This window comes from Xiphophorus couchianus, chromosome 19, assembly GCF_001444195.1.
Source record: "Xiphophorus couchianus chromosome 19, X_couchianus-1.0, whole genome shotgun sequence".
Taxonomy (NCBI): Eukaryota; Metazoa; Chordata; class Actinopteri; order Cyprinodontiformes; family Poeciliidae; genus Xiphophorus; species Xiphophorus couchianus.
Genome location: NC_040246.1, coordinates 24,086,328 through 24,109,332, shown reverse-complemented (window position 1 = coordinate 24,109,332; position 23,005 = coordinate 24,086,328). Strand labels below are relative to the sequence as shown.

At 46.3% G+C, this 23,005-nt stretch overlaps 1 protein-coding gene across 2 annotated transcripts; it reads right to left on the bottom strand.

The window, feature by feature from the left end:
* Positions 1-335: 335 nt before the first annotated feature.
* Positions 336-22,937, bottom strand: gphna (gephyrin a). Of its 2 annotated transcripts, XM_028000959.1 has the most exons (24): positions 22,780-22,937; positions 21,131-21,209; positions 21,002-21,059; positions 20,825-20,917; positions 20,325-20,419; positions 20,166-20,232; positions 19,405-19,674; positions 19,100-19,189; positions 9,865-10,002; positions 9,308-9,350; positions 9,099-9,236; positions 8,923-9,015; positions 8,787-8,842; positions 8,538-8,657; positions 8,379-8,437; positions 7,423-7,576; positions 7,235-7,356; positions 7,082-7,169; positions 6,937-7,010; positions 6,746-6,810; positions 6,522-6,625; positions 5,348-5,444; positions 2,948-3,086; positions 336-2,835 (listed from the first exon to the last, which is right to left on the bottom strand). In XM_028000959.1, the coding sequence occupies exons 1-23, from the start codon at positions 22,841-22,843 to the stop codon at positions 2,953-2,955; spliced, it is 2,301 nt and encodes a 766-aa protein (XP_027856760.1). In that variant the 5' UTR covers positions 22,844-22,937; the 3' UTR covers positions 336-2,835; positions 2,948-2,952. The 2 variants fall into 2 exon arrangements, with proteins under 2 accessions (XP_027856760.1, XP_027856761.1); XM_028000960.1 differs by lacking the exon at positions 19,100-19,189.
* Positions 22,938-23,005: the final 68 nt, after the last annotated feature.

Sequence of the window (23,005 nt, the reverse complement as noted above, 5' to 3'; positions counted from 1 at the left end):
GTTTTGGTGGTTCTGATGGACAGGAGATATGGCGGTCCACACAGAACCTGGTCCTCTCAAGGGTGGTGTTGGATTTTTTTCCTAGCTTGTTCTTTCTGACCGAAACGCTGATTTTAGAGTTGAAACTGGTCCTATACCAGTTTCAAACTGGTCCTATACCAGTTTCAAACTGGTCCTATACCAGTTTCAACTGGTCCTAAACCAGTGGGATTCTCTGATCTTATGATTTGGGGAAAGAATCAGGAAACCGGGATGTTTCTGGACCGTTTCCTTCCCGTCTGTTCGGATCCAACATGGCGGATCGTTGTTTCTGTAAATGAAGGAAACTCAGCAGGTAGAGAATAATCAGGATTATCTTTAATTCAGTTTCAGTAATGTTACAGAAAATCATCCTGTAGTATTTTACAGTAGAATGCTGTCATTGCTTCAGGAAGTGCTGGTCATGTTGATCGTGTGCAGACACTGACTCCAGTGTTTCCAATCTCTCGGTACGAAGGCAGTTTCAGAACAACCGCTGCTGCTGCTTCCTGATTGGTCCTCTCAGGCAGATGCCAGGCGGCCCCGATGCTGCGTTCAAGTCACCATGGAATTTCCACACCCATGAGCTGCCCAATGTGGGAAAACTAAAGTGAAAGTGTTTCGTTTTTATTGACATTTAATTTAAATATCCTTCCCAGAATTAATGAGGCGTCCTCCGGTCTGCTGTGACTTGAACGCAGCACGAGCAGCAGAAATCACTGCGGTGCATTTGAGGTAACTGGGAAGTTTCTGAATCAGAAATGATGGGGAGCATTGCCCAGGTGCTGCACCGGACCTGGAACCGCACCTGCCCATCTAGAAAGAATCGCCCCTCCGTACGGCATGCAGGGTCCATGATGAGAGGGAGGGGTCAAAGGTCAGACACTCTGCAGGGGAAAAGATCCTCAGGATCTATCAGAACATTTCAGCAAAACCACGAAAAACGATGGAAAGAAAAATAATATGGAAAAAATTACAGTAGTTCAGGAACCTGAATGCAGCGCAGAGCAGCTGACCTTTGACCGGGTTTGGCACTGAGAGGAAGAGTGAGAGGAAGAGGAAGGTTTAGTAAATGTTGGGATTTTAATGTTTATCTGCATCTAATCTGGAAATGATTTTAGTCCGTATCAAACTCTCCAGAGCTCCGTATGGAACACCTGAGATGCCACAAAAATAAAATTATCATGAAATTTGAAGCAAAAAAAGATGCTTAAATTATCTCAATATTTTAGTGAGAATTTTTTGAATTGTTGAATTTGCTAATAGTTCAGGACACTTATTTAAAAAAAAAAAAAAAAAAAAAGATATTTATAATAAAATATAAAGAAGAAAAATGTCAAAATCAAGAAAAAAATCATTCTTTGTTCTTGGTTTTTAAATAAGGTACGTTTTCTAACGTTTTGGGCATTTTTCTGTTTTATTTCCATTATTTCTGTATGGCAAACCTGAAGTGTCGAAATTCAAACTTAATAAAATTACATTTAATTTTTCAGATTACTGTGAAGGATGCAGTCAGAGAGTTTCTTCAAATCTTAAAAAGGTTCTGACTCATTTTTCTAGACGAAGCACCATCAGGTAGAAACACACAGTGTAGTCCTGAACCGGAGCAGCGGAGTTCTACGGTTCTGTTGGGTTGCTGGTAGCCTGGACAGCAACCATAAAACGTCACAAGGAAAAGCTTTCCTGTTTTATGGATTTAACCGATGTTTTGGATGTTTGGAAGCTGCTGACTGGCTGAACTGAAGCTAGGCGTGTACGGAGAGCCGGTGGTGCCACAGAAAACTCCACTTCTGTAAAAATGACCAAAAGATCAGGCAGGAAAAGTAAAGAGAGAAATCAGTTAGAGGAGAAGTCATGCAAAAACTGAAGCCATTTTAGATTTCCTTCTTTTTAAACAGAATTTAAGTTTTTAAATATTATCATCATAAATAATGAGCAGAAGCAGTTAAGGATCCGGTAAATAAGTTAGACACATTAGATAAATAAATTTTGACAAATGGACAGAAAGCAATAAAATAAAAATATGGGTTTCTTTTATTTCTCTTCATCGATTATTATTCCTGCTTTTTTTTTGCCTCTATATTCTTCCATACATGGCGTTTCCTGTGGCATCAAGCTCTAGGCAGATGCTTGACGGAGAGCAGCTGCTGCTCCAACAGGCCGGTTCTGACAACGGCCCGACCCGGGCCAGGAACCCGGGCTCCGGTTCCGGGCCGGTTCTGCTCTGCTCATGGCTTCCACTGTTTGGTGTTTCTGAACATCAGTCTTGATGTTTTTATTTCGTGGCAAACTGTGGAGCTCCAGCAGGAAGTGGACGGTTCCCACTCATCATCATCTTCATCTTCATCATGGACAATGGTTTCTATGTGATGAAGGAGCCGAGCGATGAAGGAGGGAGCAGAAACAGAAGAGAAGGAGGAAGAAGAGGAGGAGTCTCTAGAGTTTACCTGCCAGGTAAAACGCACAAAGCAAATGAAGAGATGAAGACTACTGAGGTGAGAATATTCAACCAGAACCATGGCAATAATAATAAATAGAATATTAATTAAGAATATTAATTGTTATTAGGATAATAATATTACAGAATAAATCTTCTTTTATATATTTTTTCACATTTTTTTCTCTGTTGAAGTACAGCGAGCTCCTCAGAGAGGATTCAGCCTGCACTGGCTCCGATTGGCTGTTGCATATGACATCACAGCTAATGGCCACCAGATAGACATGCATCACTTCCTGCCCCGCCAACCCCGCCCTTCCTGTCCGGGTGAGACGTCTCCTGGCGTTGCCACGGTGATCGGTAGCAGGTGACGCGAAGGTCTGCAGGAGAAACAGAGAAACATGGCAGACAGATTGTTAGTCCCCCGGCCAGCGGGGGGCGACAGGCGGGACGACGCCCCGCGTGGCCAGCCGGGGGCGACGGGCGGCTCACCTGCATCATAGCCGGCCGATCACCATGACGTCCACCACCTCGCCCTTGTGCAGTTCCACGTACTGCTCGGTCTTGGGTGGCAGCATCAGCAGCCCGTTGGCGCTCCGCATGGACATGAGGCGGCTGGACACCTGGTTCCCTGCAGGACAACAGCATCAGTACCGACCCGGTTCTGGCTCTGACGGTTGTCTGGGTCACTACAGGTCACCAGCTGGAACTAAAGCATCTGCTGCCAGGATCAGCCCCCTGGCCTCTGCGAGGATTCTGGCCTTTTAGCAGGAAGAAAGCTCCAGCAGAACCAGAACCAGACTCGGTACCAGCAGCCATGATTTAACAAAATGTACATTTAAATATTTTCAGGCCTGATTCTGCTGCAGAAACAAACTTCTTGGTTGAATAAAGATTTTGCTTCAGATGTACCAGGCGTATGCAGACTTAGGAGCCAACTGTACATTTCTTGTCACCAGTGTTGTATAGTAACGAAGTAAAAATACTTCACTACTTTACTTAAGTATATTTTGGAGTACTTCATACTTTCCTGGAGTATGAAAATTTTTGATGACTTTCACTTTTACTTCACTATATTTCCGAACTTAATTGCGTACTTTTACTCCGATACATTTTCAATGTGTGGTTTAGTTACTCGTTACAAAAAAGCGAGAGAGAGAAACAAAGTGTTTTGATCCACCTACTGATTAGCAAGTAGCAAGTAGGCTACCGAACAAAGTCCGTAGCCTGCTTGCCTGGGCTTGTTCATCACCACCAATAGGATACACCTTCTTCTTCTTCTTTTCTATTATGGCGGATCACAAGCAACTTTAAGGTGCATACCGCCACCTACTGTACATGAGTGTGTAGAAGCATTACTTCATATCTATTAAATTCTATTTTTTAATTTTGTATTCTTAAGATAAATAAACAATGCTTTCCTTAATTTGTGAATATCTGTTATGTTTCCTTCATTTCCTAATATACCTTTAAGATTCCATTCATGCCCCATATTTCTAACTATTCTCTTTAATTCTTCCCTTTCGAGTTCATTTGACTTACAGTTCATCAATATGTGTTCTACATTTTCTTTCTCTCCACATCTCTCACATTTATCATTAGTTTTCCTCCCTATTGTATAAAGCATGTCATTTAAGTAGGTATGACCTACTCTTAATCTACTAATTATTATTTCTTCTCTTCTGTTTCTTTCATTAATGCTTCGAATTTGAACTGACTTTTGTACTTCATATAATCTTCTTCCTTTCTTATCTTCATTCCACATTTTTTGCCATTTCTTGATTTCTTTACTTTTAATTAGGATACACCTGTTTCGCTTCTCCCATTAAACACAAAGCAAGTCTCGCAATCAGTAGCAGCCACATGGAAATTCTATCTTACAAAAACTCCCCGTCCCACTTGAAGAAACACATCGAGGTAACTTCTTATGAAATGGTTATAATCCTCCTGTTTCAGTAACTATAGCTTGGTCACTAGACACTACTGTATTGTGAAACGTTGACCATAAATGAACTTTGTTTGGCATCGTTTCAGTTCCATACGTGGTGTATTTAGCTTAGGCCTAATGTTGACTGTAGCAGGCTACCTAGACTCCTCTGTTCAAGGGGGGACAGAAGCCATAGCGATAGCAATTTAGACTAAATTTAACGAATATAGGAAAGGCATGCAAGTTCAAAACCAGGTTTACAGATGCCAATAAGCTGCATTTCCCTCCCAATTCTTTTTTTCTTTTGCATAATGACCAGTTGTGTGCACCACCTACTGACTGTAGCATTGACTGATTCACTGATTTGTGAAGTAGAGTAATCGTAACAGCTCTTTTTCTTCATGTTGGCCGCATTTTCTGTACTATTTATTTTTCTCATTTTCAGCACTGACCTTACTTGAAGGGAAAACTTAAGGCTTACAAAAACTTAGTATTTTCTGTCCTGGAGGGTTTACTAAGAAGCTGGTTCAGTTGTAAAGCAGGTTAAGTTAACCTTGTGCTATAGGTAAAGCACCTAATTTTCTTAACTAAATGATGCCTGCAGGTATATCTATTAGCAGGTTTAATTTTGCCTGCACTTGGTTGGGTACATTATTTTAAGTGTATTTGACAAGTTTACCAAAATATAAAAAATGTCATTCAAACTGCATTTGCTTTGTTTTACTTTTCATTACATTACTTGAGTACATCCATTTTTACAGTAATTTCCATACTTAAGTACAAGAAGTTTCAGATATTTTAAGACTTTAACTCAAGTAACATTTCAGTCAGTGACTTGGACTTTTACCAAAGTCATATTTTGGAGAGGTACCTATACTTTTACTTGACTCTGAGATTTCAGTACTTTATACAACACTGCTTGTCACCCTGAAGGTCAAAGGTCAAAGGTTAAAGCATGAGCTGACCTGTGCTCTGGGCCCAGGGCAGCGGCTCCTGGTGGTGCCAGGTCAGGATGCAGCGGTGGTATTCAGGTCGGGGGTCCAGCTTCACGTCACAGGACAGCTGGACAAAAAGCAACCGGCGTTGGCCAATCCATGAAACACTTAGCTTAAAGGACTCCACACAAACGGCCTAATTCAAGTCTGAACCTTTGCATATTTATTGTTTGAATTCTAGAAAGCTCCATGTAACATGCACGGCATATTTAAATCAGCTAAAACCATCCATCCAGGTGGCTAGCTAGCACTGATAGCTTTTATCAATGCTAGCTTCATGATGCTATCTAGCAGCTAGCAACTGTTCAACAAATGCAAAAACATTAAATGCATCACTATCAAACCATCAGTACCAATAAAGCTGCTACCTGAGAATATCTGGAGAGCGCTAACCCTTAACTTTAATTCACAGGCGGCGCTAAGTAGAGCTAACAGCAGCTATTTGAGGCTAGCCGCTATTCACTTGGACAGCTAGCATTAGATCATCCTAAATGCTTCAGTAAAAGAAGACTGGACTTCTTCTCTTGTTTCATGAAGACACCTGCAGTTCTGACTGGTTGGAAGTGATAGGATTACAAATCGTAGTCAGAGCAATCAAACCAATGGCTGTACTGCTATCAGATGCTACTATCCCATAACTAAAATTAGTTTGCTAGCATTGCCTAGTGTTAGATAACTGGCTTATATCTAGCATTAGCTTGCTAGTACTATACCTGGCATTAGCAGGCTAGTAAATGATAGCTGGAGTTTATCTTTCCTACGTAGCATTGGCTGTAAATCTACTATAAATGCGATGATTAATAGCAGACACGCCACCTCTGATGCTGTGGCCAATCTGCTGACCAGACACCAGCTAGCTATGTGACGCTCGCTATCTGAAGGTCAAAGGTCCTTTAGCACACTGTAGCTCAGCAGCTACAAACTGTTCACTTCTATTATTATTATGATCCACAGCAGGATGAATATGAATCCCCATCGCTGTTAGTACTGGAAGTGGACCAGGATATCAATAGCAGACTGTAGCGCCCCCTTCAGGACTGGAGCTTACAACTTGAACATAAAGACATGAAGCTTCTCTAGTGACAACAACAAATATCCATTTCTAACTTTAAAACCCAAAGTGAGGCGCTGCAGAGACCCTTACCCGAGCTTTGATGATGGTGGGCCGGGGGTCCAGAATGCCCTGCATCTTCCTCAGAGCCGGGATCACAAACAGGTTGCAGGTGACCACCGCCGACACCGGGTTACCTGGAGGCAGCGTGACAGGGTGAAAACACACACTGGAAACACACAATGGACACACACACATCCATAGCTTCTGCAGGAAGCATTCTGGTGCTTTCAAAGTAAAAGCCTGTGCTGCGGTACCTGGCAGAGCAAAGATGAGCTTCCTGGTTCCATCGATGTCGACGGTGGCGAAGGTGGTGGGCAGACTGTGGGACAGAAACAGTAGCTGACCGAACCGCAGCAGGAAGTTCGCTTCGGGGTCAGATGGTTTCGACAGGAACTGCCGCACCTATAGGGAGAACAAGCCCCGCCCCCACGCCTCAAACACTCACCCCGGCTTCATGAAGACGCGTCCGAAGTGGATCTGAGCGTGCAGGTCGATGTCCAGCACCTGCTTCAGGTAATCCTGAGGAAACGACAGGTTAGAGTGCCGCCGGCCAGCCAGCCGAAACCACACCCACCGCTGCCGCCACCTACCTTCTCCCCCATGGACACGCCCCCTGAGGTGATGATGACGTCAGCACGGCTGATCCCCTCGTGCAGTGCCGACAGCAGGTCATCAGGGCTGCAAACACAAGCACAGGTGAGCGTCCAGCAGGGGGCGCCGCCGCGCGCTGTGTGCCTCCCTACTTGTCTCCGACGATGCCCAGGTTGATGGTGGGGTAGCCGTGCTCCTGGATGGTGGCCAGCAGGGTGGAGCGGTTCGAGTCCCGGATCTTCCCGGGGTGGAGGTCGTCCTCTGGGTTCAGCAGCTACGGGGAGAGAAGCCGGTGAGTCGGGTCTGGGTCCGGGTCCGGTGAACCTCTCGGCAACTGTACCTCGTTTCCGGTGGACATGACGGCCACCATGGGGAACTTGTGCACGCTGACCTCGGTGACCCCCACGGTGGCTAGCAAGCCGATCTCTGAGGGGCCCATATGGGTCCCTTTGGCCAGAACACACTCCCCCCTCCTGATGTCATGGCCGATCGGCCTGGACGGACACACACACACACACACACACACACACACACACACACACACACACACACACACACACACTCAGTCAGCTTTCACTCAATGATTTCATCACAATGAGATCAGAAATAATAAAACAATTATAATATAGTAAAACAATCATTACTGATATATTTAAAGTGTGTGATCAACTGGTCATATAATATTCCTGGATTTGTTTTCTTTTCAGTGACAGTTTTAATACAGTTTTCCATCATTATTTTGAACTCAATTCTTTCCTAAGCTAGCTGACGTCACGGCAAATAAACGGCGGTTTACTTGCAGTACCTGGCGGACCACTAGGGGGGCGCTCACGGACTGCCAGTGGTCCGGGGACCAGAGATGGAGAAAGACTGGCGTAGAGCTCAGAGCGCTCCAGCTGTTAGCATTAGCCTCATCTAGAAGTCTGCTAGCTTCTGTTTAGAGATATTTTTTAGCAAACCAGTTTTTATGGTAGAAACAGGTAAATGTTGGGAGTTCACCAAAGTCACGTTATCAGGTAAGTGAAAACTGCTTGTTTAGTTTGACTGAAAGTCACGTTCATGGACGGAGCATGTATGTGTGGATGGGTCAATCATCGGACCGATGAATCGATTAATTTTTATATCCTTTACATTAAATAAAGAGAAAATTCCCGTAAATAATCCGCCATATCCTCTTTTCCTTTTCTACACTGCTGTTCCTGTGGCAACCTGGAGAACCCAGTGCCCTGGGAGTTCGTAGTGTTCACATGGCGTTACCATGGTGACCAGACCTTAGGGTTACGGTTCTGGGCTCACCTGATGTCCTGTCCGGGCCGGGCCTGGACCATAATCCTCACCTCCAGCTCCTCTGTACCCTGCAACCCACAAAGGCACCAAAATCAGAACCAGAACCATCAGGCCCAAACCCAGGATGGGTCGGCCAGAACCAGGACAGAACCCGGCAGCGGTCCTTACGTCCTCCGACTCCCTCAGCAGCTCCGTGTCCTCAACCTGGACCACGGCGTCGGCGCCACACGGGATCGGAGCGCCGGTCGTCACCCTCATCACCTGACCCGGCATCACGGTGTGGGTGGGCTACACACACACACACACACACACACACACACACACACACACACACACACACACTCGCGCTGTGAGAGTCTGGCCTGCAGTGGCGCCTCCGGCCAGCAGGTGGAGCCATCAGACTGAAGGTTCTCTGACCTGCTGTCCGGCCTGCGACTCCCCCAAGATGAAACGGTCTCCAGGTCCGTCAGCGGCTGCACACAGAGACATGAAACCGCTCCTCAGTCAACCGGACCTCATCCAGAACCGGCAGAGTTCTGCAGAGAGGACTCACCCCGCACGGCGTAGCCGTCCTTCACCGAGGCCGGGAATGGAGGCAGGTTGTCTTTGGCGTAGATGTCCTGAGCGAGAACCCGGCCCAAACCGTCTGCACAGAACCAGAACCGTTCACCTGGACGTTACCGCACCGCCTGCCATCAGGCCGCGATTTTGACCCGAACGGCGACCCACCTCTGTAGTTGATGACCTCGATGCCCAGGATGGGCGTCATCTCCAGCACCGTGATGAAGGCCTTGTCCATGGAGGTCAGCGGGAACGGCGACATGCGGTGGCGCCGCGCCACCTTGCTGATGTCCACGGCGCTGTGGCCTGGAGACAGAACCAGACAGGCTTCAGGTCCGACCCGACCGGACCGGATCGGCGGGTCGGACTGAACTTACTGGCTCTCAGGATGTTCTCGTTGCTGCCGCATCGGGACTGGACCTGCAGAACAGAACCGAACAGAACCAGTCACTGAGACAGAACCCGATTAAATTGCCTCATGACGACCTGGAGCCCGAGTGGGACCAGAACAGCGTTCTGGACTCTGGATTATTGTGAGGACGCGTTTCTGATGGGTTTACCCGACCAGGACCCGACCCGTTTCTGGTTACCTGTAACAGCAGGTTTACTTTAACTAGGACTCTCTTCAGCACAACTGAAGATGTTCAGGAATCAGCTGAAAGCTCCATCCAGGAACAAAACACGTCCGGCCCAGGAGAACCAGCAGCAGAACCTGGGTCCAGGTTCTGCACCGGTTCCTGAGCCCCCTCGTCTCAACTTTTAAGTTTGGGATCAACAATATGAAAATATAGTAAAAATGCAGCAGAAGAAAAGAGGAGCATGCAGGAGAACTCCCAGAACCAGAACCAGAGGGAAACCGGATCCAACACGAAGCAGACTGTCCGGCCCGGGGTTCTGGAGGTTCTGGTTCTGGTCTGTTAGTGAGGGTGTGTACCTTGGGCGTCGGGCAGGAGGCGGTGGACAGGCGGGACGTCGCCTGCGTCGCCCGTGGCGACTCAGATGGGGTGGAGCTTAAAGACGCTGAGTCTCGAGGAAGCACCTGAACGCCTCGGGAAATGATCGAGTCTGGGATCTGCACACACACACACACACCCACACACACACACACACACACACACACGGTGTTCAGTTCAGAGTCGCCTCTGGATCAGATGAATGACATTAATGGGAAACGATGATTGAGAGCAAATCAGCCTGAAGGTCAGTACAGGATGTCCCAAAGCATGACACTGCCACCACCGTGTTTAACCACTCCACTGATCTTAAAAGGAACCACGACTAGTTATAAATATTTATCTTAGATGTAAAAATAATACAGTAATAATACTGTAGGTTATTTAGTTTTTATAAACTTTAATCAAATATTTTCACAGGAATGTCGGCATGTTGTTCACACTGCAATGTATTCTGGGTAAATGAATGCATTGCATTCATTTACATTCATTGTAAGAACCTCAGTAACTGTTAAGTAACCTATCACTGTAAGTAACGTTAAGTCTTTTTAATTTGAACCGGAGCGCATTGAAACCGATCAGAACTAGAAATAACAAGAGATGATGAAGATGAGAAGGAGCAAACAGAGGAAGAGGAAGAGTTGGCAGGTCCAAGTCCACCTGGCTGCAGCAACCAGGAAGGGCGGGACGGACCGCTGTCAGTCTCTTACCTTATTTGGAAATGGGGCCATTGCACTCCAGAAGTGTAGGGGGCGCTATTTCCTATATTATCCGCGGTCTCTCGTTTTTATTTTCTTTTGAAATCTGTGATATGTTTTTATCTTTAGGAAGGATTTTCACTCTCAGCATGAATTTGAACTTCTCTCTTCTATTTACTTCAGTGCAGCTCACAGTTTTTGTAGCTTTCTTTCTTTTTTTTTTATTAAACATTTTGAACAATTGTACAAGATCACGTGGCATGTACATACATGAAGAAAACAAGTCTTACAGGCTTAAGGCACACGTATAATTATGACAATAAAAAAAATAAAAAATTTCAAACAGGTAAAATAAAATTATAAATAAATAAAATTTATCAGACATCAATCAGAGGGATAGCATAATGAAAAAAACAAACCAAAAAAAACAGAGACAAAGGGCCTTTAGTTTTCAAATAAATTCAGACCATTAAAGGCGTCCAAAAGCTGTATTTATTCCTGCTTGTTTTTCATCAGTTTTAAGGTTCTGAAGTGATTTTTGTCCATTAAAAGGTTTTTAAAAGCTGAAAAGTCAGGATTTCTATTTCCCCATTTACAGCAGTGGATGAAGAATCTGGTGAGGATCAGCAGGTTGTGAAGAATGAGGTTCTTCTGTCTCTGTGGGTTTTTCCAAATATTAGATCCTCTCTTTTTAAGGGATGATGTAGGAAAGTTTTGTTGAGATCCAGTCCTGAAAGTTCCTCCAAAATGTTCCAGTTTGCACACAATAGAAAAAGAGACGATCTGTTGTTTCAGTCGTTGTCACAAAAGGTCCAGCTGTTGGTATCAAAGTTGAATCTTTGTCTTAATAATTCCCTGGATGGAAAAAAGTTATTGAGAATTTTAAAATGAACTTCTTTAGCTTTAGGTCTTAGAGGATTCTGTAGTTTTCTGTGAACTTCTAAATCTGCTCCTTAGTCGCATTTTTTCGGGCCTGATACTGCCTCTAGTGGTGTGGGGTGGTAACACAACTAATATAATTACATTACTAAATCAGAATACCACAAAGTCTTTATTGTTTACTATTAATGTCTGCATTACTGGAACCGTAAAAGATAAAGTCCCTCACTAAAGAACATACATTTTCATTTCCTCAAGGAAGTAGAGCTAATTAAATGACTAAACAAAACCTGAAAGTGATTCCAGTTTCACTCGATGGCCAACATGTTGAAACTGACTAATTTTAAATTCCTTGTCATTCCTGGACAGTCAGCTCAATTTTGCTGAAAATACTGGCTATATCTTTAAGAACTGTTCTCAGAGACTCTGTCTTTTAAGACTCAGTGATCTCTAGTTAGAGGTTGTTGAGTTAAAATGTTAAAACTTAACATTTTAACTAGAGTTTTAACTTTTTTCATCTCCTCAGCTGGTTTGCTCACATGAGCTGCAGACTAACAGACAATCTTTAAAGAAAACTTTGGATGGCAGGTATAACAACAGGTAAATAGTGGTGAAACCAAAACCAACTCTGTCTCAACTGTTTGCTGAAAGAACATGAGAGACAGCAAGAAATATTTCAGCAGAGAGCATCCATCCTCTTTATTCATCAGTTTGAGCCTCTGAGCTCATGAAGGCGTTACTCTGGTAACTTTCAAACATCTATTAGAAATCATTTATTGACAGTGCAATAATTATTCTTAGCCAAACTAAATGATAACATTTACTTGTAGCCTGCTAAGAGTTTTACTCTATGCATAAATTGCTGATATTGTGATTCTATGAATATGATTTATTTTATCGTTTTAGAGTTGAAGGAAAATTTCCACCTTGGAAGACTAAATAGTTGAACCATATTTTTTCCTATATTTAAGACTCTACCAACAAAAAGTCTCTCAGAATAATATACATGGCACCGTAAAAAGAAAAATGTGAATTTTTGCTTGTATCTGTTTAACAACTCTGGTTGTAACGACCTGGGTTATTATTCTTCTGTACCTAATTAATTTGTTTGTTATTGACTTTTGCTCAATTAAATTTCTTATGTATACATTGCAGATGGAATTTTTATTATAGTTGATCATGTTGTTTTTCATGTCTCCTTATTTATTTTGTACCTCCTATAATTGATGGAGATATAACGATATTATTTATAGTATAAAAGTATTGTTTGTCATTTAATTAGCTCTACATCCATAAGAAAATGAAAAAATTGTGTTTTATTAGATAATTTATCTTTTACGTTACCAGTAATGCAGACAGTAATAATAAATAATTAAAGCTGCAAGCAGCCTCGGGCGGCCCTCGCAGCAAGCGCCGCTCCGGCCTATTGGCCACCGCGGGGGTTCCAGCTACCGCAGAAGCTCTCGCACGGTTTCCAGAGCCGCAGCCTGCTCCCCACCGCAGAAGCTCTGCCGCAGTTTCCAGCACCGCCGACCGATAGCAGCCGCAGAAGCTGTCGCGCATTTTCCCCGACCGTCCACCGGGCCACACGCGTGAATGCGTTCGGCGGCGCTCCCCGACGACTGTCAAAAAATCTGATGCAGATCGGTCGATGCATCGAGGAGATACGGCCAATGTATCAACTTAGGGGGCGCAGTGGAGCCAAATTACATTTCAACCTTGTTGGGCTCTTTAGAGGTGAACAAAGGTCATACATATCCAGTTTGGCGCCAATCGGATGATCCATGCGTGAGTAAGAGCCAAACGTATGCATATGGCGAGGGACTGATATTCGCCATTTGGCCACGCCCACACGGTTCAGCCAGCAGCGAGCATTGAATCATCATCCGAATCATCTGCATTAGGTCAAGAGAGCCATAAACAGAGCTTTCCAAGGAAAAAAACGGCACTTCCTGTTCTGAGGGGGCAGGGCTTAGATGACGTCATAATATGATGACGTAGGATCGACGGGCATCCCACCAGGATGACTCAGGCCAAGTTTGATGCAGCTCGGTCAAAATATGTGGAATGTAGAGGCAAACGTATACGAACGGCGTTGCCGCCATTGAAAACTCTTGGCACTTTAAAGCAAGCGAGAAAAACTTCCTATCTGTCATCCAACACAGAATCACCTTGATTAGGTCAAGAGAGCCATAGATGAAAGTTTCCAAGGAAAAAAATAGCACTTCCTGTTCTGAGGGGGCGGGGCTTAGATGACGTCATAATATGATGACGTAGGATCGACGAGCATCCCACCAGATTCACTCAGGCAAAGTTTGGTGCAGAAGCTATGGACCGTTCACAGTAAAATACGAGACTTCCTGTTGTCAGGGGGCGTGGCCTAAGTGATGTCATCATTTAAACATTGGATATTATTGGACACAAGATGATGATCAATAACTGAAAGTTTGGTGTCTCTGTGAGATTTTGTGTTAGAATTACAAATTTTTAATTTTTTCCTCTTCATTACAAAATTCAACTTAGTCATTCGTAGGGCAATGCTGCCCTCTGGTGTCGAATTACTGAAATAATGAAACTATTTCAGTGGGCAGCAGAGGGCAGCATTGCCCTACAAACGACGAACATGGACTGTTTATTATGTAATTACACAGAAGATCTCTCTAATTCATTCTGAGGGGGCGGGGCTTAGATTACATCATAATATGATGACATAGCATTGTCAGGCATCACAACAGGATGAGTCAGGCCAAGTTTGGTGCAGCGAAACATGTGGAATCTAGAAGCAAACGTATGGCATCGGCGTTACAGGTCACTTCGCCACGCCGCCACACCCAGCTGCTTCATCGCAGCCGGTCAGGGCTTGGATCCACAACACACCAACATGTCTTCTGTCTCTGGACACAGTTTCATGTTGATTAGGTCAAAGGGCTAAGATAGCGACCGTTCACAGTAAAACATGACACTTCCTGTTCTCAGGGGGCGTGGCCTAAGCGATGTCATAATTTCACCACAGGGTATTTTAGGACACCTAATGATGATCAATTACTGAAAGTTTGGTGTCTCTGTGAGTTTCTGTGCAGGAAATATAAGAGTTTCGTGTTTCATGGTGAGTAGGTGAACTTTGACCCCTGGTAACCCCCCTTCAGCAAGCTCATACAGTCACCGTTTTGATAACTTTAAATCAAACATGCCTTATGATCAGACTGACCGAGTTTGAAGCCGATCAATCGAAATCCCTAGGAGGAGTTCGATCAAATACGAAGGCTGTAAACGTCAAAATCGAGGTCCAAATCTGAACTTCAATCCAAAATGGCCGACTTCCTGTTGGGTTTTGACCATGGCTCTAATAGACTTTTTTGTACGTCCTGACAAGATACACATGTGTACCAAGTTTCGTAATTCTAGGTTAAAGCATGGCTTGGGGCTGTTCATTTAAAATACTCTAGGGGGCCCTATAGAGAAATTAGGCCACGCCCACCACATTTTGTTATGAATTCCTGTCGGTGGGTGGATAAGGATCCATCCTAGTGAGTTTGGAGCAGCTGGGCCTGAAATTGTGAAATTCAGAGCCAAACGTATGGCAACGGCGTTACAGGTCACTTCGCCACGCCGCCACGCCCACCTGCTATGTCAAAGCCGGTCAGGGTTGGAATCCTCAACACACCAACATGTCTTCTGTCTCTGGACACAGTTTCATGTTGATTAGGTCAAAGGACTAAGATAGCGACCGTTCATAGTAAAACATGACACTTCCTGTTCTCAGGGGGCGTGGCCTAAGTGATGTCATCATTTGACCATAGGGTATTATAGGCCACCTGATGTCGATCAATCACTGAAAGTTTGGTCCCTCTATGTGTTTTTGTATAGGAAATATAAGAGTTTCGTGTTTCATGGCGAGTAGGTGAACTTTGACCCCTGCTAACCCCCCTTCAACATGCTCCAAAACTCACCAATTTGATAACTTTAAATCAGACATGCCTTATGATCAGACTGACCAAGTTTGAAGCCGATCAATCGAAATCCCTAGGAGGAGTTCGATCAAATACGAAGGCTGTAAACGTCAAAATCGAGGTAAAAAATGGACCTTCAATACAAAATGGCCGACTTCCTGTGATAGTTGGCTTATAACATTAAATGTAAGTTCTGAGTCTTTTGGTGAGCTCTACAAGTGTACCAAATTTCATGTCTCTACGATGAAGTACGTTCATACCATTGTGTCAACAGAAAATTGCTAGTTGCCACCGTTGAGCAATTTTTTTTGCGATTTTTGCGACAACCTTAAAATTCAAAATTTTTTAATTTTCTAGTCGCGACCGCCAAGTTTGGTGAGTTTTTGAATATGATAAAGCCCCCAAAAAGGCACACAAAGAGGGTGGAAGAATCGTAATAATAAGAAACAGTACAGATACAATAGGCCTTCGCAGCGCTTTGCTGCTCGGGCCTAATAAAGACTTTGTGGTATTCTGATTTAGTAATGTAATTATATTAGTTGTGTTACCACCCCCCACCACTAGAGGCAGTATCAGGCCCGAAAAGATGCGACTAAGAAAGTTACAGAATCGGTTAAAAACTGTGAGCTGCACTGAAGTAAATAAAAGAGAGAAGTTCAAATACATGCTGAGAGTGAAAATCCTTCCTAAAGATGGAAATATATCACAGATTTAAAAAGAAAATGAAAACGGGAGACCGCGGATAATATAGGAAATGGCGCCCCCCTCACTTCTGGAGGGGACGCTATTTCCAAATAAGGTACGAGACTGACAATGGTCCGTCCCGCCCTTCCTGTTTGCTGCAGCGAGGTGAACTTGGGTTCATAATGAAACAATGAATGACACTCACCTCTGGTTGGACTGCGTGATCCGGTAAGTACTTCTATAGCTCTGAGTCCGGTTTGGCAACAGCGGTTTAGACTCCGAACTGTGTCCGGTGGTTTCACATTCAGTACCGGTGATCTAGCTCCGTTAGCGTTTCCAGTAGTAAAGGCTCCGTTAGCGTTGCTTGTCTTTGACGTCTCTCCCAGCATCTTTAGCGCTGTGTCCGGTTCGGCATCAGCTGTGCTGTTCAGAGTCCTGTGTGGTGGTAACAGCCACACTGACACCGAACCCCCGTGGATCCGGTTGGATCGGTGACGTCAGTACCCAGGCAGTATAGCTCCTGTTAGCATCTCAAAGAGCATCCAGCTCTGCCCGTCTCAGCACGGCATTTATTTTTATCTCGTTAAGGTAACGATCACCTGTCAGAGCCTTTGTTGGTTCTGCTGGTATAAATGGCTCAGTGTTGCGGAGAAATGTCCAGGGTCCAGATCAGGTCCTTCATTGTGTTCCACTCCGGCTCTGGCACTGCACTCTCCTCTCTTTCATAAATTATCCAGATTCTGTCTCAATTTTTATTTTTTTAATTACAGCCAATAGTGCCACAGTGTGGCATTATCTAAAATGACACCAGTCAAACGCAATATGACAAACAACTACTTGGGTAAAGTTAGCCTTGACGTCATCAACCCATCTGTGAAAAATGGCGACCTCCATGGGTGACAAATATAACAAAAGATGTAAATTTTTGAATTATGAGTTTTGGCGTAATACAAACAGCAATTTTCTAGGTAATAGGAAAATTGCAACATATTTAGGAAACATGTTCAACGAGTCCTGGATCCTTAGAACCACCCGGTTCTGGATGGCTGTGGCAGCATGTTTGCTTCTGCACCGTATGAGATACATGGATGAAGAACTGAGAGCTTGTGATTGGTTAGGAACCAGAACCTCCGGTACTGATGTGATAATAATGACTTCCTGTTTGAGTAAATAATCAGATTTTCTGTATTTTATCAGTCAAAATCTGGCCCAGCTGCACTGTCCATCCATTTTAGAGATGATACCATCATGAGATAATTATATGCCAACCGTCCATCTTCTTCCTCTTCGTCGGGTCACGGGGCCCAGACTTCCCTCTGCCAGCCTCCTGCTCCAGCTCCTCTGGGGGAATTCCAAGGTGTTCCCAGCAGAGGACCATCGTCCCTCCAGCGTGTCCTGGGTCTCCCTCTGCGCCTCCCACCACCAGGGAGGCATCCATCCTAACCAGATGCCCGCTCCATTTTCCCTCATTCATGAACCTAGAAATACTTAAACTCCGCCACTTGGGACAGGACATCCCCCCCCACCCCCAACCTCCGACCTGGAGAAGGCACTCTACCCTTTGGAGGCACTGATCCTCATCCCGGCTGCTTCACACTCAGCTGTGAACCGCTCCGGCAAGAACTGTAGATCACGACACGATGAAACCAACAGGACCACTTTATCCGCCTAAAGCAGATATAGGATCCTAAGGCCGCCAAAACAAATCCCCTCAACACCTTGGCTGCGCCTAGAAATTTTGTCCATGAAACTATTGAACAGAATCGGTAACAAAGGGCAGCCCTGGCAGAGTCCAACTCTCACCGGAAACGATGCGGACCAGACTCTGACACCGGTCGTACAGGGACCTGACAGCCCGTATCAAAGGGCCCGGTACCCCATACTCCCGGAGAACCCACCACAGGGCTCCCCGAGGGACACAGTCGAATGCCTTCTCCAAGTCCACAAAACACATGTAGACCGGTTGGGCGAACTCCCAGAACCCTCCAGGACCCTGTTGAGGGTGTAGAGCTGGTCCAGTGTTCCACGACCAGGACGAAAACCACACTGCTCTTCCTGAATCCAAGGTTCAACTATCCGATGGACTCTCCTCTCCAGGACCCCTGAGTAGACCTTGCCAGGGAGGCTTAAGAGTGTGACCCTCCTGTAATTGGAGCACAACCTCCGGTCCCCCTTTTTGAACAGGGGGACCACCACCCCAGTCTGCCAATCCAGGGGAACTGCCCCCGATGTCCATGCGATATTGCAGAGTCGCGTCAACCAACACAACCCTACAACATCCAGAGCCTTAAGGAACTCCGGGCGGATCTCATCCACCCCCGGGGCCTTGCCACCGAGGAGCTTTTTAACCACCTCGGCGACCTCGCCCCCAGAGATTGGAGAGCCCAACCCAGAGTCCTCAGGCTCAGCTTCCTCAGTGGAAGGCATGTTGGTGGGATTGAGGAGGTCTTCGAAGTACTCTGCCCACAACGTCCCGAGTAGAGGTCAGCAGCACACCATCCCCACTATAAACAGTGTTGGTGCTGCACCGCTTCCCCCTCCTGAGATGCCAGATGTTGGACCAGAATCGCCTCGAAGCCGTGCGGAAGTCTTTCTCCATGGTCTCTCCAAACTCCTCCCAGCCTGAGCTTATGAGCTAATTGTGAGCTAATTACTCAGTGCAGATAATTATAGCTTACTGTAAAAATATTCAGTTACAATGCTACCATTTTAGAATTTTGCATTAAATTTGGTTTCTAACAACAAATCTCTTCATAGCTGCCTTGAATAACTGATGGAGATCAGCAGGTTCATTTATCAGCAGTGTTTGTTGTAGCCTTGTAACTCAGGAACCCAAACAGAGAAGTGCATTGTGGGAGAATCGCCCTGCTGCTTTGATTCAGGTGATCAGGCAGGTGTGTTCTCATCAACCAATCAGGTTCAGCGTTTCCCTGACGACTGAAAGTGAGTAGTGAAACCGTAACGGGTCAGGACGGAAGAGGAGGAGGAAGATGGCTGCAGCTCACCTGACGGGAACAGGTGAAATGAGAGGGAGGGGCAGGTGTGTTTCCAGGTAGGTAGGGGGCGCCCTTAGCCATGACCGCCACATGACTCGTCTGACCAGCACACACACACACACACACATGAATGAGAAGTGAAACACATGAATGAACACAGAATGAAGTTGTGAAAAACATGATTATATAGTTGCTATGGCAACCAGCGGCTTGTTGCAAACCTGGACCTTCAACCTTCCTGCGGCAACTGGTTAGTTTCCAGTTTAATTCTGATGGACCCCAACGCCGATGGCGCCCAGCGGCAGCCAGCTCACCTTTGCGGCGATGGCGGCCACAGTTATGTGGGACGAGCCGTGCTGGTGGTGCTGGTGGTGGTTGTGCCGTCCTCTCCTCCTGTCCTCTTCGTCTTCGTCCTCTTCCTCGCACTGGGTGCCGCGCTCCATGGTGTGCGTATTGGCGTGCGTATTGGTCAGCAGGGAGGGCATCGGCTCCAGGGCGGCGTGCGTGGATTTAACGCGAACGGCGGCTTCGCGCAGTAGGTCGATGGCATGAGGCAGAGCCGGGAGGATGAACTGGAAACACTCCTACAGGAACACGGACATGTTTAGTCCCATCACTCCCAGAACGCTTCTCCCAGTTCAAATAGCAGCAGGAAGTTCTCTGAGGGGTTAGGGCACAGGTGTCAAACTCCAGTCCTCAAGGGCCGGTGTCCTGCAGTTTTTAGATGTGCCACAGGTACAAACCACTGAAATGAAATGGCTTAATTACCTCCTCTTTGTGTAGATCAGTTCTCCAGAGCCTTGCTAATGACCTAATTATTCTATTCAGGTGTGGTGCAGCAGAGGCACATCTAAACGTTGCAGGACACTGGCCCTTGAGGACTGGAGTTTGACACCCCTGGGTTAGGGGTTAGTCCACTGACATGCTCAGTGCCTTCAAATGGCCGCCTGCAATTGGTTTGGCTTCAAATTGCTGAAAATGGCGTCATTTGATCTGGATCTCTGCAGTAAAACCACTTTTGAGTCCATGAGATGCGGCAGAACCCGACAAGAACCGTGAGGAGTCACTAGTGCACCTGGGAGCCTTTCTTGCTGCCTGGAAGGTTGATGATCAGCGTTTTACCACGAATACCACAAACTGGCCTGGAATGAGTACAGAGGAGCCAACATTAGATCAAGCAGGTACATCACACAACACACACACAGAAGGCTGCTGTAGACTTCATGAACCTCACCTGGAGAGCATTCCCAGAGGAGTAACGTTCAGGGATCCCATCAGCATGGCCAGAGCCATCCCTGGGGCCTCTCGCTCGATCACCTCCTTGGTCGCCTGCAACATCCGTGGGATGACTTCATTCATAGGACGAACATTTCAGAAACATTCCTGCTTACCGAGCCGACAGACGGGTCGCAAGAAAAAAGATGCAAATTAGCCGCCAAGGATTTGAGAAAAATCAAGTATGAAGCTACCAGGAACCCTTTATCTTCCAGTTTTGTCAAATATGGCTGCCTTCATGAGGTGGAAAACACGTTAGCAGCCTGGCTCACTCTACATGCTAGCAGCCTGGCTAATGCAACATGCTAGGAGCCTGGCTCACTCTACATGCTACTAGGATCGTTTCTGCCACTGTAATGTTTGGTTGGTGCTGCAGCCTGTGGACTTGCTGGGTGAGTGGTACTGGGAACCGTCATAGTGGGTTCATCTGAAGCAGGGAGTGTCAGCCTGTACTGGTACCTCTGGTGTAACATCTCGTGGTGCGAAACCAGTTCCTCCGGTGGTCAGAATGAGATTCAGCTCCTGCTCATCACACCACTCCAGAAGAGTTTCCTGCATGGAAGGAAACACAAGAACCAAGTCAGGAACATCTCCGCTTCCTGAACCAGCATCTGAAAGACACCAAGGAGCCCGTACCTTGATTTCCTCGATCTCATCTGGAACTATTTTGTAGGCTGCGATGACTCCTCCCAGCCTGCAGGGGGAGACGACAGTGAGGGTCAGAATGTGAAGGCGCGCGGCGCCGGCGTTCATGAGAGGACTCACAGTGACGGGTCGTGGACCAGGTCCTTCAGGTTCACTCCACTCCTGTCTTCTGCCAGGTTCTTGAAGCAGCTGTCACTGACTGCAGGGGAGAGAAGGCCGGGTCAGAACCAGAACCGTTCTGCATTCTAGACCCTTTATCCTTTAGCAGCGCGTCTCAACTCAGGTTCTGGTCTTCTGGTCCTTTGGATCATTTCTGACAATTCTGGTTCTGTCCTGAACCTCATCTGGATCTCTTCCTGGGGAAACGGATCACTTGATTGGACCGGCACCGGCACTGTTAGAACCAGCTGGGAACATCTTCAGTCACACCGAGCAACGAGTTCATGAACCTTCCTGGAGTTTCAGCTCACAGTTCATTTCCTTTGGGTCCAGTTGGGTCCACCACGTTTTAATGTCAGATGGATCATTTATGCAACAGGATCCAGAATAAAATCTAGAAATATGAATATTTACTATAGAAATCTTAGATCCTGAACTTTTCCAGACTTTTTTCAGAACCTTTTAGGCCCTGTTCCGGTTCCGTCAGAATCTTTTGGTCCCGGTTCCATCAGCAGTGATCCAGAGTTGAGTAAGGAGAGACAGGCCGACTGATACCAGAACCAGAACCAGAGCAAACACAGGGGAAGCTCCCACCTGGTCTATTGGGGCGGTTCTGAACCGGGTAGGGTCCAGTCCAGTTCTGGATCTGTGCGTTGCTGCAATTACGGTTTCCATGTTGGCTGATTATTATTCAATGCTGTAATTAACAAACCACCGCCTTGTTTGGAGTGGCCTAGTCAAAGTCTGGACTTAAATTCCCCACCATCTGAAATGAATCAGTTCAACAAAGTAGGTCAAAGGTCATCTCAGTGACGTCAGAGACTCGGCTGTTAGTGGGTATGAATACGTTTTCGGTCAGGATGGAGAGATTCATTCAGAAATTAAATCATCGGTAATAATTTCAGTTACTGCTGCCTATTGGACCCTACCGGGCCCAGTTCCCGGCTCTGGTTCCGAAGCAGCTGGGTCGAGCCTCAGTTTTGCCCTCACATGTTTTAATCAACTGAGTCGTGGTTAATGATGCTGGCGGACCATTTCCACTTTAACCGGGCCGGCTGGTTCCGAAGGTTCGGTTTGTGTGTGCGTGAGCAGAACCGCGGCGGCGGTCGGAACCAGCACATCTGCAAAGGGACATGAATAATGCAGCTCATGTAGGAGCAGAGCGCTCCAACGCGAGGAAACATGATGTTCAACCCGAACCAAGCTGGACCCGTTCAGCACAGTGGGACGTTTCAAAATAAAAGCCTGCCAGGGATTTCTAACAGCCCCAGCCAGCAGGAAGAGGCGCTCGCCTTTTGTTTTGAAAGTCCAAACCGGGGTTTCTTCTCCCGTCTGTCTGCCTAAATGAAATATCCCAATCCTCTCACATTTCTGCTCCAAACACACATTTCCCTCAATAACTAACGTTTCCATGCAGATATTAGCCCAATCCCAGACGAACCGAGTCAGCATGTGTCCGAACCGAACCCAGAGCTCAGCCCAAACCGCCGGTTAGCTCGCTGCTAGCCGAGCCGCTCCGCAGAGCTCGTAGCCCGGATTGTGACAGCCGTCATAAAACAGCTCCGGTCCGCAGCGAACCGGGGCGCTACGGGTCGGAACTGCGAACCTACCAGTCAGGATTCCCACTCGGGTCTGATGGTCGTGGTTGGTGAGCACCATCCCATCCGCCGCCATGTTTCCAACCTCTGTCTGCACCGTGACGGCTCATACGTAGCGGCGGGGGAGGGGGTAGGTTCCGCTGCACCTCTGGAGGAAAGGCCGAACCGAACCGAGACCAGCTGGATGGGTCCAGATGGACCAGAACCAGCTGCTGGTTCCGTGATTGTTAAGAAGTTC

Excerpts from the sequence above, each read along its gene's own strand:
- gphna (XM_028000959.1), bottom strand. The coding sequence starts at position 22,843 with ATGGCGGCGGATGGGATGGTGCTCACCAACCACGACCATCAGACCCGA. Across the intron at positions 9,351-9,864 it reads CCTCCTGCCCGACGCCCAAG|GTCCAGTCCCGATGCGGCAG; the intron begins GTACACACCCTC and ends TCTGTTCTGCAG. Across the intron at positions 9,016-9,098 it reads CGAGGTCATCAACTACAGAG|ACGGTTTGGGCCGGGTTCTC; the intron begins GTGGGTCGCCGT and ends GGTTCTGTGCAG.